General features: G+C 48.4%; 1 protein-coding gene across 4 annotated transcripts in view; it reads right to left on the reverse strand.

Annotated features, from left to right (window-relative positions):
* The window catches only part of PCDH12 (protocadherin 12), a 31,162-nt gene extending 15,937 nt beyond the window's left edge, over window positions 1-15,225 (reverse strand). Inside the window, exons 1-4 of one of the 4 annotated variants that reach the window (XM_014524999.2) lie at window positions 15,182-15,225; window positions 11,227-14,448; window positions 10,310-10,404; window positions 2,423-2,574 (exon numbers count right to left, since the gene is read on the reverse strand). In XM_014524999.2, the coding sequence (XP_014380485.1) occupies window positions 2,423-2,574; window positions 10,310-10,404; window positions 11,227-14,076 (3,097 nt within the window). In that variant the 5' untranslated portion in view covers window positions 14,077-14,448; window positions 15,182-15,225. The remainder of the gene's footprint in view (window positions 1-2,422; window positions 2,575-10,309; window positions 10,405-11,226; window positions 14,449-15,181) is intronic. The other 3 variants (XR_003096374.1, XM_025216273.1, XM_025216274.1) reach the window with 3 other exon arrangements.
* Between the last annotated feature and the right edge of the window lie 1,008 nt (window positions 15,226-16,233).

Genomic DNA, 16,233 nt, shown 5'->3' on the forward strand with positions numbered 1-16,233 from the left:
GGGGTGGAACAAGGGGCTCATGCAGACCCCCGCATGCAGCACGGGGCAGTGGGGATCACCCCCCGCCCAGCACCCAGTGAGCACCAGGGCTTTTCTTTAAAGTACTGGGATCTGGGGCTGGCAGGGGTCCCCCCCCTCCCCTGCCCCTAGTACTTACCTATTCAGAGTGGCTGCAGCTCCCTACTGCAGTCACCAGGGACTGTCCAAATCCAAGCTCTCCGAAGCTTCAGAATCAATTCAGACCTTTAAATTGGTCCTGATTCGATTCGGATTCAGAGATTCGGCCACTGAATCAGGCTGAATCTCCTCCAAATCAAAATCACCACCCGAAGCTTCACACAGTCCTATTAGGCACCCTAATGACTTAATCAGCCTCAACTGGGGCTAGCAGGCAACCTGTTTGGCTGGCTTGCTTAACTAGCTGGGGCTCCAGAGTTAAGGAGAAAACCAAGCAATTGCATTACGTTCTTCATCTCTAATATTTTTCATCTGACACATCGTACTTTATTATTCTCTGCTCTTGCCCAAGCTCAGGCTCCATTCCTGCCTGACTGTTCCCAGTATCTTGCACTCCCTAGCTACTTGTTTCTGGAACGATCTTGATCACAGTTTCTGAATCTCAGTCCCTGGCTTTGTTCCCACCTTTGATCTTGTGGTATCCATTCTACCCAACTATCTAAGCTCTGGTCCTGACAACGGGGCAAAATGCTACTACTGTGTGACTACCCAAAGCAGTCACACATTGAGAACATCATGTTCTCTGTAGTGAGAACACGAGGGCAAGTGGACAGAACCTGTTTCTTAGCTCACCTCTCTCTTTTTGATTACTAAGTGTTATCCTTGGTGTAGTGGGAAACCCATCTGCCTCAAAAGGCTATTGGCCTAAGTGCAATTGGTATTTCGTCATACCCTTTCTTCCCAATGCTGACCCACAGGGTACACAGCTTTACGGGAATGATGGCCAACAGAAAACTCTGGCCTGGATGAGGAGCAATTTCTACATTTAGCTTTTGAAGCAGAATGTTTTACCGTTAACTGGAAGGCCCAAACAGAGGCTGGAAGGGTGACTCAGTGTGAATATACATGCTAGGTTAAGAGACCCTAGTTGTCTTTATCACAGCCCCTCTCTCTCTTACTGTTTCCTACCAGTTGTCTTTAAATCATAAACACTACAGAAATCATAGAAAAGTAGGGCTGAAAGAGACCTCCAGAGGCAGTCTAATGTCCTGTTCAAGGCAAGATCATCTCTATCCAAAAATATCCTGTACAAGTGCTTTTCAACCCAGGGGTGTGCAGCCTCCCAGCCCACAGTGCCATGTCTTGCAGCCCATTCCAAGGAATGGTGCCAGGCTGTAGGGTCCTGTCCCAGCATGCAGGGACCTGGGAAGGGGCAGTGCCAGGCCCCAGTACCCAGTCTGTGTTGGGGGGTTGAGAGGGGGTGTGGAATCAGGCCCCCTCAGGACCCAATCCTGGTGGGAAAGGTAGGCACCAGGTCCTGGGATCATTCCAGGGTGGGAGGGGGTGGTGCCAGGCCCCAGACCCTGGTTGTGGAACATGGGACTCAATCTGCCCTGTAGACCATCCCTACCCCACTCACATGGCCCAAAAAGCCAAAAGGCTGAGCACCAGTGCGCTAACCTGTTCTTAAAAGCTGCACAAACAATCCTGTTACACAGCTATCAAATGCATTGTCCCAAAACACCAAGAACACTGTAACCTGCCACAGGTAAACCAGACTGACAAGGGCCCTATCAGTGTCCTGCTGCTGCAAGGGAAAGAAATAGGTGTTAAAATATACTTGAAAGGTCCAGAGAAAAAGGGCCATGCTCCCCACTACAGAGGAAGGCAAAGACCCCAATAGTCCCATGCAAATCTGACAGTGGGGTAAAATTCTGTCCTGATCCCAAATATGTCAATGAGTCTGCCCCTGAATGAGGGAAGCAAGATCGTTCAACTAGAATCCACGGGGTATTTTTAGTCCCAGCATTGGCACGTCCCAGTAAAAAGTTCCCAGCCTTGGCTGCAGCCAACAGCTGATATTTCCGGGGGGGGGGGGGGGGGGGGGGGGGCGTGTAAGGCTGTATTTTCGGGGGGGGGGGGGGGGGGAAATGACACCCCAATTCCTCTAGCAACAGGAGAGGAAAAAAAAAAAAAAATCCTTCCAGACCCCATGCAGCAACCAGCATAGTCGTGTGTGTGTGTGTGTGTGTGTGTGTGTGTGTGTGAGACCATTTTTCTCACCCCTATGGAAGCACAGGAGGCTTACAGGTGCGCTAAGGAAATCATCCTCCAAAAATCCCAACCAGCCAATCAAATTGCAGTCTGAAACAATCAGCACCCCTACTTCAGACATCTCCTCACTAGTGCAAAGTAACCATTCCATGGACTCCTTGGAGTGTCAGGCAAAGCATGGTGGCCTCACCTGCATGGGGCTCTAGCAGGCTCTCAAGTTCTTCTGCCATCAGCTGCTTCATGGAGAGATCAAATCCATTCTCTGAATCCTGATACTCTACCTCATTTTTTCCACGGCCACTGTCCTTTATACTCAGGCAATCGGCATCCAGCCCTGCATTCCTGAAAGGAGATCAAAGGCCAGAACACTGATGTTACCCTGAGCCATGGGCACCTTTCCATTTCCTCCCCACTTCATTTCTTCATGGTTAGACATTTCCCAGCAAAATGGTCCTAGAGAAAGCCAGGGGAGAAATCTATCATCTTGGCTGGACACAGAAGTATACATTTCATGCAAGTCTTGGATAGATGACCGAAGAATACGAATGATTCTACTTCCCTGCCATAGGGCATTATAAGATGCTTAGATTGCTATAGAGAGCATAGAGGTAATGGGAGGACAGGGTACTCTCTGAACAGTGCCGCACAGTCATCTTCCATCTGCTTGTCTTGTCAGCACACAGTTACAGAAAGGAGCATCCTGACAAGTAACTGCTCTTAGGACACCCCTGTGCAGTGCTGCACTCTTGGAACAAAGGGCTCACTCACAGGCAGCTTCTTCAGCAAGCTAGGAGCCATGGCTGGGAGTTGCACAAGAACACCAGTATCTACATATGGCATACCTCACAAGGACACCCTAGCACCTCCCTGTTCCCTACAGAGGAACCCTGGTATTCTAACCAGGCCGTTGCAAAAGCAGACAGATCCCCCAGACCCCAGCAAAGGGCAGAAGCCACACTGTTACAAACCTGTTTGGATGGCAAGTTGAACTACACACCTAGGATGCCAGCTGACCTACATGGTCAACAGCAGCCAATGCAGAACGGGGATGCTGCTGATAGAACGTATCCATGGAGGGCACCCTGTACAAGCCACTACAGCCTTCCTCCACCCCCCTCCCCCACCTTGCTTCTCCACAGGCCAGTTAAGACCAAGAAACCTCTTCTTCATGGCTATCTGGATCTGTGCCCTAGAACAGTTCAAGAGGCTTGCCTCTTCAGGGAGTGAAAAGGGAATCTCTCTTATCAGAAGGGCAAAGGAACATTTTTTCTTCTTTTAGGTCTCAACCAGGTCCTGAAAGACCTACTGCTGCCCTTCATCCTGCTAAAGAAATCCTAGTGATGAGTCTTAGCTGTCATCTGCTATCTGCCCTAAGACACAGATTCCTTCCACTTAACATGCCAGGAAGAGAGGGGGAAAACCACTCTCAGTGCAATACACATCTTCCTGCAACCTTACACTCACCTGCTGTCCTGGAGCCCACAACTCAGAGGGCAACACAAGGCTAAGAGTTGCACACTCCCAGGGGTTCCTGGCATGACGATTGCAACAGAAGATTTGCTCAGGGAAAACAGCGCAGGCAGCGCTGAAGTGGCTGCCATGCTCGCAAGTGTTAGCTGCAAGCAGGAACTTACCTTCACAGCCTGGCCAGTCCACACCTGGGTTCAAGAGGGTGGAAGAGTCACACTCCAATTTAGAGGGACACAGCAGGGCAGAGGAAGATGGGGAGGGTCACACCCTGCCCAAGACATGTCACTAAAACCTTTTTATTTCCCCAACCCTGTACAGCACAGGTAGCCAACACCCAGATCACCAGCTTACACAAAGGAAATTGTTCAGCAGAAAGATGCACCTAAGTTCTGTTAAACCTGCAGCTGTGCCTGGGTTCAAGCAGTTATCCATCTTCATGGATGAACAGACATCCAAGTTAAGCCCTGACTGAGTGGGCAGCCCCACAGTCTGCTCCAGACTTTAAAGGAACCCTACCTGCAGTCTTCCCAGTACCTGTGAGGTAGTGAAGAATGAGGGCAGGCCAGCTCCAAAAAGACAAGGAATGCCATAACAACTCTTGTAGCTCCACCAGGCCCCCCTTCCCCAGCAGGGTGCAGTTTTCTGTCATACCCAGGACAGGGAACCTCCTTCCATCCCCATAGTCTCCATCTAGACTTCCAGATGGTGCTGAACAGCAGTTCAGCCAGTGTTGACCCTCCAACACCTGGCAACAGACTGTTGTCCTGCTGTTCAGGGACCCAGCCCTTAAAATACCAGGAAGGCCCTGTTCCCCCAATCAGGCAACACTGCCTGATGGGGATTGCAAGCAGCTGCCTTGCTGCTGCCAGGCTCCCTGTTGATAAACACATAGGGATCCTGTGAGATCCTACAGATGCTGACATGGGTCTTGTCCACAGCACCCAGGACTTGCAGGACATTGGTGATCCAATGTAATTCCCACGATATAGAAGGTGGTGGCAGAATCAGCTGGAAAGAAAATGAAATCTAGGGTGCAAGGGATAAGGATGTCTGGGAATTAAGTCATGGTCCATGGTCTGGAGAACCACCCACTCAAAGGAGACTAAAACCAGCATGGCTAAAGCCATGCTGACCTTACTGGCCATAGACAGGGTGAAATGTGTGTTGCGGGTGGTTTCCAAATTACCTCTCAGTAGGCTGCAGAGATAATGGAGTGTGCCAATAATGAGGCAATAGTGCTGAGTGCAGATTATGGGTCTGCATCACGTTCCAAGAATGTGCCTGGCACCACCCAGCAACTTCTGTGGAAGGCTGGCCAGCCCAGATTGCTGAGCCTTAGGGCTCCCTTCCATTGAAGCTAGATGCTGGAGCTTCCAAATGCACCACAGTGCCACCTAATGGCCACCAGACTGATGTTCATGGGGTACACCACTCTGCAGCCTCCCCCCAGCCTAGATTCCCACTCTACTATGTAGCCTATCTGTCCATCCACAGCCACCCTGAAGCTCTCTACCAGCCTCCCTATCTAGTCTGCCTAGATGCACCCTGACTATTAGTTATGTTCTTAACTAAGTCCTGCTTCCTCCTAGATCCCCCTCTACTGTTTAATTTGTCCCTTACCCCAGTTCCTACAGTCAATTTGCATGCCATAAACCTAATTCTGACTAGTGTCCCTGGGTACCCCTTACTCACCTCTCTCAATGCTAGATAGCAAGCTGGCTCCCAGTTGGCTCCTTTTATGGGATCTTGGTGCAATCAGGTTCAGAAGCCATAACTAAGTCACTGATAAGGTCTTTTTAGTCATGCTGTGAACATGACTTCAGGGTGTAGACGGTTAAAGTTCTAGAGAGAATAGTTCCAGGGCTTGTAGGGCAACTATGTGCCTCCAGAGATGCAGTACAGCTCTACTGAGCATGTTCAGTGGATATGCAGCCAATTTACATAATTATATCACAATATAAATTAACTAGTTGGTTATAAGTGAAAGTCAATTTGAGGGGGGTGGGAAAAAGAGAGAAAAGGCAATTATAATAGCACTTAAGTGCACAGTAGCTTGAATGGCTTAAATGCTGGGGATAGTAGAAATTGAGCTGCAGTACTACCAAGCTGTGCTTATTTTGCTTCCAGTGTTGCTGTTTCTGTTGCTTCATACATACTTCTCTACTTCCCACACATTTTCTCCCTCATGTATTTCAGCCAAACACAGAAAGAGAACCTCCCCCTGAACAGTTCTTGTAGGGCCGTGATATGCAGAGTTCATTTTCTACTGATATATTCAAATACTGTCTATGTACGGTGGCACTGCAAGCCCAAATGAGACTTTATCATTGGAAAACTCAATCCGTTACGTCTGAAGGATGTCACCTCTTCTGATACTCAGGAATCAGAGCAGTATGTGGGCTAAGTAACCCCCAGCTGGTCCTAATCACCAGTGGGCCTGGCTGCCTGCTGCCTAGCTAATTTCAACTGGCCCTAGCTATTTGCAAGAACACATCTACTGCATATATACAGGTGCTCAACAGGACAGATTGATTAAGTTGTCTGGTGGAACCCCTGTTTCTGTCTTCTGACCCCCTGGCTTATGACTCCAGTCTGGATCACTTCTTCTGACTTTTCAGGTGAGGAACAATGAGGGGGAAGAATGACCCTAAGTCTTCTGTGCCTTGGGAGGGCAAAATAGCAGCAACCCATATATATGATGGGTGGGCATCAAGCAAACAAGTGTGAACAGCCACCCTGCTCACAGTTTCACTGCTCAGTTGTCCAGCCACTCCCAAAGTATTATTATTATTAAATATGTGCAAAGAGTAAGCTGGGAGCACAGCAATATTTAGGGAAAGTTCTGATCCTACCCCAAGTACTTTATAGTCAAATATAAAAAAAAAAAACCCTAAAAATTCACAGAGAAGCATCAGGGGGGTCTCTCCCTGGGTTTGTCTTCACAATGCACAATGGTGCAATGGGGATAGTGGTGCCTCTTTGTTCTTGATTGCCTCCACTAATACAACCTCTTCCCGCCCCATTTCCTGACAGCATAAGCAGATTCAAATACAGTAAAAGCCCTGTTATCTGACATTTTACTAACCGGAATACCGTGGCTCTGTCGCTGCTTCTGCTGGCTGGTGCCGACCTGGCAAGCCTCCTCCCATCCCCAGCATCATGTGGGAATCCGGCTTCAACTGCATGCTGCTCCGCATGGGACAGACCCGCCCAGGTTGGCAACAGCCAGCAGAGGCGGCAGCAGAGCCGTGTGCCGCTCAGGACTGACAGGCGCAGGTAGGGGGAAAGTGCAGCTGAGCCCCTGCTGCTCCAGCACATGACTACTCCTCTTCCCACGTGCCATTAGGAAGCTGCTGAGGGGCTGGGAGAGGGACAAGGGGTGGGAACGAAAGTAAACAGTGTTTACTTTCGTTTCCCCATCACAGCACCGCGAGCCTCAGAAAATGCCTTGGCGGGCCACATGGCAGCCTGCGGGCCGTACATTGGACAAGCCTGATCTAGACAGTTCTGAACACCCTAGTCTTCGTCTACCTGAAACAGTGAAGCACTGTTTTATTAATCAGTAGGATTTCTCATCTGTGTTCTAATACCTTATTACTTCCTAATGAACAAAATTCTTAGCTCAACAGAGAGATGCCAGTTAATTACAGACTTTATGGGAGAAGTGGAAGCTGAAAGGAGAGACATTAAGATTGGGGTGGGTCCTAGGAGTTATGCACAGCACAGAAGAGGAAAGTGAGATTCACTGGGAGCTGTAACAAGATCGATCCCCAGAGGAGGCCCTGATGCCCCCTGATGGCCATGCGACTCCTGCCCCACTTTGACTCCCTGGGTACCCTTCCTCTTTGCCTTCCTGCCATGCTTTGATCTAATTAATTGATTATGAAAAGAGAAGTTGTCCTTGGATCCCAGAGCAAGCTCTTGTCCATTTTTCAACCAGCAGGTCCTTCTCAGACCCTACTGGTCCCCGATTCTGTCCCTCAAATGCTAAGTACACCTACCTGGCCCACCCATGCCCCGGGGCACCTGTTGCCTTAAGACAGGGTGGGCAGTTATTTTGGGCAGAGGGCCACTTACTTTGTTTTGGCAAGCCATCAAGGGCCACATAACAGACAGCCCAGAGCAGATAAATATTAGTTTTCTACATTTTTTTTTTTTGTTGTTTTTTAGGGGCCCCACAGGCTGGATAGAATGTCCTGGCAGGCTGCATCTGGCCTGCAGGCCGCATTTTGCCCATGCCTGCCTTATTTATGGTTCCTTCTGCCCCTACAGCCAAGCCCATGCCTAGCTGATGTTAGTGGTCACTTATGTGGGGCAGTCTGCCCTCAAGCCAGTGTCAGGCGGCCTCTGGCCCTTGGCATGCCTGGCTTCAGGCTGCCTGTCTTACCTGTCCAGGCTCAGGCCTTTACCCTTTCTGGTTTCTGCCTGTCAGCATCTTGAGCCAGCTCCTGGCAGGGCTCAAAACATCCATGTGCCCCTTGGGTTACGCCCCTGCCCCTGGCAGGCACAAGCCCTCACATGCCCTCTGGCACCCTCTGTGGCTTCCAGAACTTCCCCAATAGCCACATCTGGTCTTTTGGTAAAGCTTAAACTAAAATACAAGTATACTGGCTGTAATTAAGGGCACAGGCAGAAGTGACAATTTTTGCTCAATCTGGCCACAGAAAGCAGTTTATAGCCATGATCAAACAAATGCACAGCCACAGGCAGCTTCAAAAATGGCTGATCAGGTGAAAAATTGTATGAGGGGGTCAGATTTTTCACTTGATCAGATGAAGACATTTCAAAACAAAGTATCTTCTGTAACTTCTGCCTGTTCTGCCCAGCCTCCAGCAGTTTCAGAATGGGAGTGGGGAAAAGGGGAGCAGAGGGAGTAAGGTCTGGGGGGGACAGGGTACAGACCCTACTGGAGGGTGGGGCAAGTGTACTGGAGCCCCCACCCACAAGGTGGGGGAGGCTCCAATTCACCCACCCCACCGTCCAGGTGGAAGTGAGAACCCACAAGAATGAGGTCCCTCTGTTCCCTCCCCCCAATTCTGAAAACTTTGCAGCCTTGCAGGGACAAAGCAGCCAGCAGCTATATTTCCCTCCCCCCTAGAACCAACAGTGAACTTCTGTTTAATCCAGGGGATCATTGTAACTCAGAGTGCTTCCTGCAAAGTGTTCTCACTTACAACAGGGAGCTCTATTTCTGTCTGCACCCTTAAACTCTAAACCCACTGCCTGTATAACAAGCTCTCCTCATACTGGCTCATGCTTCCCTGCAAGCTATCAGCTCCTTACTTGCAGTTCCCAGGACAGCTGAGATATCAGTCAGTCACTCCCCTGTAGCCATCCTGCTGCAGAACTCTTCTCTGCTGCCTGCGGGATCAAATGACTTTCCCTAGCCCAAAGCATATATGCCTCCTAAGCCCTGCCCCTTCTGACCAAGTAACTCCCCAGCCACCCCACCCAGGGGCTTCCAATTAGGGCTTGATGGCTAGTTTCCAGGGCAGCTTACAAGTGCTACTCTGGATACCTTAACACCACTCTTGCTGCCCAAGCAGGGCTCTGCCTTACTGTCCTATTGCTGGGTCACTAGTCCTGCGATAGGCACTCATAGCCTATGAGTCCCTAGCTGCCTATTCCCCTGCAGCCAGTCCATAACATGCAGTCTCTCCTCACCTGAGGACTTCCCAGTGGCTGCTTCTTCCTTAAAGTTTTGGGAAGCTCTGGCTCCCTGTTATAGAGCACAGGAAAAGAATGAGGCATGGAGGAGACAGGGAAGAGTTGTACCTTGCCTTGAAGGGAAGGAAATTGATTACGTGGAAAAATGCAAGTCAACACTGCAACTGGAAACAAGTGAAGCATAAGCCAGGTATAGGAAGGGAGCCAAAGGAGGCAAAAGTGCACTAGTGAAACCAAGGTCTTGACAGGGACATAAGAGCAGCATGCTCAATATGGTAGCACCATGCAGCTATAACCTAAATAGGTCTGAACACAAGCTTTGGAACCAGAGTGCCTCGGTAGGCCTAATTAGTATAGGCAGAGCACTGTGCGAATACAAATGTATTGCTGCCAGTTCTGGAGCTAAAACATGCATATCTTTGCATACCACAATCTTGTGCTATACAGACATGCCCGAAGTGTCTTCCCTACCTATCTCCTCCTGCTTTCTCACCCTACAGCCTCTTGCTATGCTCCCTTTTCTCATTCCTCTTTTGAACCCACTCTCCTTGTTCTGAGTGCAGATGCTGCTACAGGCTTTGGGGAGCAGCTACAAGCAAGAATGACAGGGTCTGCTCTTCCCATTTCTCTTCCATCCTTTGCTTCCCCTAAAATCCCTCTCCTGTAACACCTTCCTCCCCTTGTTTTCTCCTCCATATCTGTCCTGCTCCACCACATTCCATCAAGAGGAGGAGCACTGACCTGACTTCTCCGTACATAGGAACAATTTTAGAGAATGAGGAAGTGCACCAGTTCTATTGTCAAGGGCAGTGCATCCCTTGAGACCTTTGTCATAAATGTGGCTTCTCATTTGGGAGGTCTTGGGGCTAAGTCCTTACTCCTCCTGGCAGGCCTGGGAAAGAGACAGGCAGAGCTAAAATGGTCTGTGAATGAGTCTTACCTGCTGTCATTCTTGGACGTATATTTATTTCCCCTGTGACTTGGTTTAGGCTGAAACTGGCCCTGGTGCAACAGTGACAGCAGCTGAGAGATTTGCTGTAAGACAGGAAAAGCCTGTTGACTTCATGCAGTCACCAGTCAAGATGTTTCCAAACAGGATGTCCCTGCCATACTGTCTGGCATTTTATAGCATTTCCGTCTCTTGCAAATGGTTTGGCAGGCCCACTTGGAGTTGTGCAGAGGGAGAGAGACAGCGAGCATCCCATCTGGATTGAGTCCTCAAGCTTCCCTGCATTTCCCCTTCTTTCCCCTCATAGCCCAGACCTTGCTCTTCTCCTACGCTCAGAAAAACAAACTCAACAGCAGTCTTTCTCCCTCTCTGACAGCCACTCCTTTCCCCCCAGCTCTGAAGCCTGACCCCACAGAAGTTTCCAGAATGTGCTCCTGTAAGGAAGAGGGATTTCAGTGGCCCACTAGCTATCTGCCACTGAGCCCCAGATTGCTGGCAGATTTGGAAGTGAGCTGCAGGACGCTGAGACAATTTGTTTAAGATGAGAAAAGGCTGGCCCCAGTACAACAGTAGCATAACTGAGGGGAGACAACCAGGATAGTAGCCCCAGTCACTTTCTTTGTGGTGGGGTGCAAAAGCAGGCATTGCCATAGCAGTGGCTGATTGCACTTCTGCAATTAATATGGCAGGAGCCAGTCCTGCCTCCAGCACCACACAACTGCCCTGGGCATGGAGCTGTGCTTCTATGCCTCTGGGTTCTAGCCTGGAAAATGGGAACATTTGCACAACTAGAATAGGTTACACTCCGTTTTCAGTAAGCCTTCACTGTCCTCACAAATATCACAAGTGCTATGTGAGAGAGGATTTGGCCCTTCATATATAACAAATATAAATGAGGCAGTTCCTACCTGAACAGGAGGTGAATCCAGAACAAATTCTCCTGTGGAGTTCTGCTCTGAAAATGCTACCAGAGACAGCCGGACCAGGCTCCTTAGGAGGTGCTGATGGGGTTGAGCCTCTGAAAGCCCTGGATCTGGCTCAGAAAATTTTTGCTTACTCAGAGTCATGTCCAAAGGAGGATTAGTCGGCATCAAAAAGTCAGAGTTCTGATTTCCCATAGACCTTGGTAGTGGCTTCACTAAGCTCTTGGTGTAAGGTTCTGAAGTTTGAAAGCTTGAGTTCTTTTCTGATGAATGTCTCAGTTTATGAGAGTAGAGGGGCCTGCGCTGCATTGCAGGAAAATTGAAGGCATCTTTCTGTTCAGCTGAATCTTTCTGGTTCCCTTGGCTTCTAAGGGTTCTGTAAAGTGTTGGGGTTAAGTGAAATGGAGTCTGCTGTGAATCATTCCATGCAGTTTCCTTCACCAAAGCCTCTTTACAGAAGCAAGGTTGCTCAGCCTCACAATGCACATCTTGCCTATTTTTGAGCACAGGGATTAAATATATGTCTGTCTTCTGAATCTGTCTGTGGGGCTTCTTGAGCTGCTGCTCTCTGTGGGCTTGTTCTGCTTCCCTGCAGTTGTAAGCCATTTTCTCTTTCTTCTCTCTTTTACGTAAAGACACAATTAAGGCCAAAATAATAAGAAAAATGACTAGCAAAACAATGAGGCAGATAGCAATAACCATGGATGGACTCAGCCTCCAAGACCCCTGGGCTGAGTTTTTCAGGTGGTCACGGTGATTTTTGAAAATTAACAGCACAAGAGCTTCTACCTGCAGTGGTAAATTCCCTTGATCATTCACTAAAATTCTTAGCTCTAATTCATTTCCAATGAGGCTGCTGATGTTGCTGCTGTTGATAAATACCTGCCCTGACAGTGGATCAAGGACAAACAGACCATCATCATTGCCACTCAGAATGTTATAATGGAGGTCACCGTTTAGGCCAGAGTCAGCATCACTGGCAACTATGGTGAAAAGCAAGTGAGTACTTGAATTGGGTTTCAGTATCATGCTGGTTACTGATGCCTTTGGGGAGCTGTGAGTCCCTAAGGATGTCCAAAGGCATCCAGTTTCTGCATTGACTAGAATGGTGATCTCTGCTCTGCCTTCTACCAGTGCTGGCTGTATGATCACTGGGGAATTATCATTCTTATCAAGCAAATTAACCCTGACAGAGACATTAGATGCCAGTTTGGGATAACCTCCATCTTCTGCTGTCACAAGGAATTCCAAACTGGTCATTTGCTCATGATCAAAAGCTCTCAGGGCAAAGATCTCACCGGTGTTAGAATCAACAGATACCAAATCTGAAACAAGGGAGTCCTGGATGCTATAAGTTATTTTTCCATTTAAATCTAAGTCAGCATCATTGGCCCTGACAGTAACCAAAAATGAAGGAGTCATATTGTTCTCAGCAATGGAGACGTTGTATGTACGCCTTTCAAATAAGGGTGGGTTGTCATTAATATCACTGATGTAAATAGTGAGATACTTCTCCATAGCTAAGGGGAGGATCCCCTGGTCCTGAATCAGTAAAGTCAAGTTATATTCAGACCATCTCTCCCTGTCCAAGGTGGCATTGGTCAGCAGTATATAACTATATTTGTTAGTCCTTTTCAATCTGAAATGCTCATATCCTTGACTAAGGTAGCAGTGTACCTGTCCATTGTTTCCTGAATCAGGATCACTTGTTGTCACCAAAGCAACAAAGCTGTCATTAGGAAGAGCTTCAGATAACACTGGCACCCAGGAAACCCATGTGATGTGGACATCTGGAGCATTGTCATTGACATCAAGGACCTTGATGAAGATCTTGCAGTGTGCTGGGGTAGGATTGGCTCCTAGATCCCTGGCCTGTACATCCAATTCATAGGTAGGAATTTTTTCAAAGTCCAATGGATGTCTCAAAACAATATTGCCTGTCCTGGCATCAATGCTGAACATATGCAATACTTCCAGCGTAGTATACTTACTTAATAAATATTCTATTTCTCCATTAGGACCCTGATCAGAGTCTGTGGCTGTAACTGTTATAAGAAGAGTCCCAGGCAAAGCATCTTCCCCGATTTCAACTGTCAAAGAACTCTCCGCAAAAACAGCAGGACTGTTATCATTGGAGTCTAGAACAATGACCCTAACTAAGGTAGTACCTGATTTTGGTGGTTCTCCGTGATCAGAAGCAGTCAGTACAAGATCAAAACAAGAATGGAGTTCTCTGTCCACTTCTTTAACAACAACAAGTTCTGCATGCTTAGTTCCATCAGATCCAGAGATGACATCCAAAGCAAAGTGGTCGCTGGGAGACAGTGAGTAAGAGAAGAGGGCATTGGTACTAGTGTCTGGGTCTAGGGCTTGATCCAAAGGTATTCGTGTTTGTAAAGATGCATTTTCTGACATCTCTAGCTCCAATTCAGCCTTTGGAAATTGGGGCCCATGGTCATTGATATCTAAGACTTGAACCTCCACATGAATTAGAGCGAAGTGTTTAGCAGTTAATACAGTAAAAGAGACCAAGCATGGATCATTGTGCCTGCAAAGTTGCTCTCTGTCCAGCCGCCCTGCAGTGCTGAGCAAGCCATCTTCAGATCCAACATGAAAAGGGAATTCCTCAGGGAACTGAAACAGTTGGAAAGTGTCCACACTTCTCTCCCATAAACCAAAACACTCGAGTAAATTTCCTATCACTGTTCCATTTGCCACTTCTTCTAACACTTTGTATTTCACCCTGAATAGGGTCACAGCCTGGCAACCCACAGAGAGAAAAAAGTGCCACCACAATGCTGTAAATTGAAGCATAAAGGGCGATAGCAAAAGCATTCTTCTGAGAAAGCCAGCTATGCTGCTGTTAGTCCCAGGACAGATGACTTTATCCTTGAATCTCTGTACACACAGTTTGAGCCCAAAAAGCTTGTAAATCCTTTGTATTTTCAGTCAAAGGTAGTCCCACTTCTAGATCCCATAAGCACACGAATAGGATTAAAAATCCCAGGCAAACCCAGCTACACTGAGAGGAAAGAAATCGTCCTTTTCTCTTCAGGCAAGAGATCCAGCTGCTATCCTGGCTGAAAACCCTTAGTATAGAACAATGAGACGGGAATCTTTGCGTGTGCAGCTTAGCTCTGAGAATACAGATGGCTGCCTGTCAGGGCAGAGAAGTAGAATGGCTTCTGTTTCCTATGGAAACCCCACCTACAGGAAAAGGGAAGAATGAGAATTCCAGTACAATGCCTTCCCAGGAGAGGTGGCTGTTTTGAGAGTAGCTGCTTCACATCTCTGGGAAAGGTTTGGAAATTCATAAATTAAAAAAAACAACAACAGAAGGAATCACTACGATCAAACATTTTACTTATCTGGCCATATCTGCAGAAGGGTTGTTCAGATTAGGTATCTCAGGGGGAAATACTTCAGATTTATCTAGCCGTGTCTCCAGAAGAGTGATTCAGACTACTTAATCTCTACTGGGGCTGTAGGATCCATTCCCACCCTCGGATCTGAGATTTCAAGAAAAAATGGTGAGGGTGACCATCCATCCTGGTTGGAAATACGGGACATCCAAAACACTACCCCCTGCCCCCTCCCCTCTTCCCTCCCAAAGCAGATGTGTGCTGCAGGGAGAGGCAAAGGCAAAGCAGCATGCTGCACCATTTCCCTTTCCTGCTGGACTAACCCCTGCACCCTGGGTGCTTATTTTAATCTGTGCCCCAAGTCTGGGACTGGCCTCTAAAATCTGGGACTGTCCTGAGAAAAATGGGATGGATGGTCACCCTACTTTTGGCTCACCTGGACAACTTTGCCAGAGCCAGTCATATCTAGGGACCTACAGAAATCGTGATTTCATGGATTTTGTGGAAATTGAAAAATCCAGCACTGCCCGTGAAAGCAGTCAATGTTCAAAAAAATCCATGAAAATAAAAAAACTTACTGGAAATAAAATGCTGGCTCCTGCAACCTGGCCATACAGCCTGCCAGTGGGTAAAAGGAGAAAAGGAGCTGTCAGCTCCAAGAGGAACCCAAGATGGCTGCTGCCCTGCCCCTCACCACTGATTGGCTGAGAGGGCTGCCTGTCATGCAGCCCCACCCCTGTCCACCAATCAGCAGTGAGGGATGGGACTGCAAGATGGACAGTCCTCACAATCAATCAGTGGTGATGGGGCAGGGCCACAAGACAGACAGCCGTCACAGCCAATCAACACCAATAAGTGGGGCCACTGGGGCCCTCTGCCAATCAGAGGTATGGGGGGGCATTGCAGTCATCCCAGGAAAATGGGGGCTGGCCCCACAATATCCCCAGAAATTGACCCACCACCTCTGTGAGTTGGGTAGACCCCTAGTCACATCCCAGTACAACATAGGTCCAAGCCAGTGAAGACAGAGTCCATTGATGGGACACTACGCATGTCAGGACTCATCACCTTGGAAACCCCACTTCTCCCTCCAGAGCCACGAGGAAGTGTTGCAGTTTGGTCTAGTTCATTCCACCCATACCTCTACAGGGATCGCCTGGCTCATCCTCTACAAACCCCAAATCCATTGGGAATCTGGTACTTTTCAGCTCAGTCCATTCTACTGCCAAACCATGTATCTAGCACCAGCAAAGGCCATCACTCTGACGGCACCAGGGCCTGCTTTCAGGGGAATCTACACTTCCAAGGACTCCAGGGTAGCTGCAGCCTAGTCACTAACCTTCAGATGGCCAGGCCTGAAGCAGCTATCCCCAAGCCCACCACTACTCTCCCAGACAAGCACCAGGACCTGATTGATGTCTTTGACAAAAAAAAAGAATGCAGGCACCCTGCTGCCCCACAGGTTCTTCAACAGCCCTGTAAAACAATAGTCTCAGGGCAGGGGGTTCCCACTGACTGCCTATACTATATCAGAGCTGAAGCTGTGGACCTTACCGGATTCCCTGCAGGAAAACCTGACCATCTACTTCTCTGGTCAAGGCCCCTGTCCTCTTTGTGAAAAAGATCAGTT

Source organism: Alligator sinensis, unplaced genomic scaffold (assembly GCF_000455745.1).
Source record: "Alligator sinensis unplaced genomic scaffold, ASM45574v1 scaffold338_1, whole genome shotgun sequence".
Classification (NCBI taxonomy): Eukaryota; Metazoa; Chordata; order Crocodylia; family Alligatoridae; genus Alligator; species Alligator sinensis.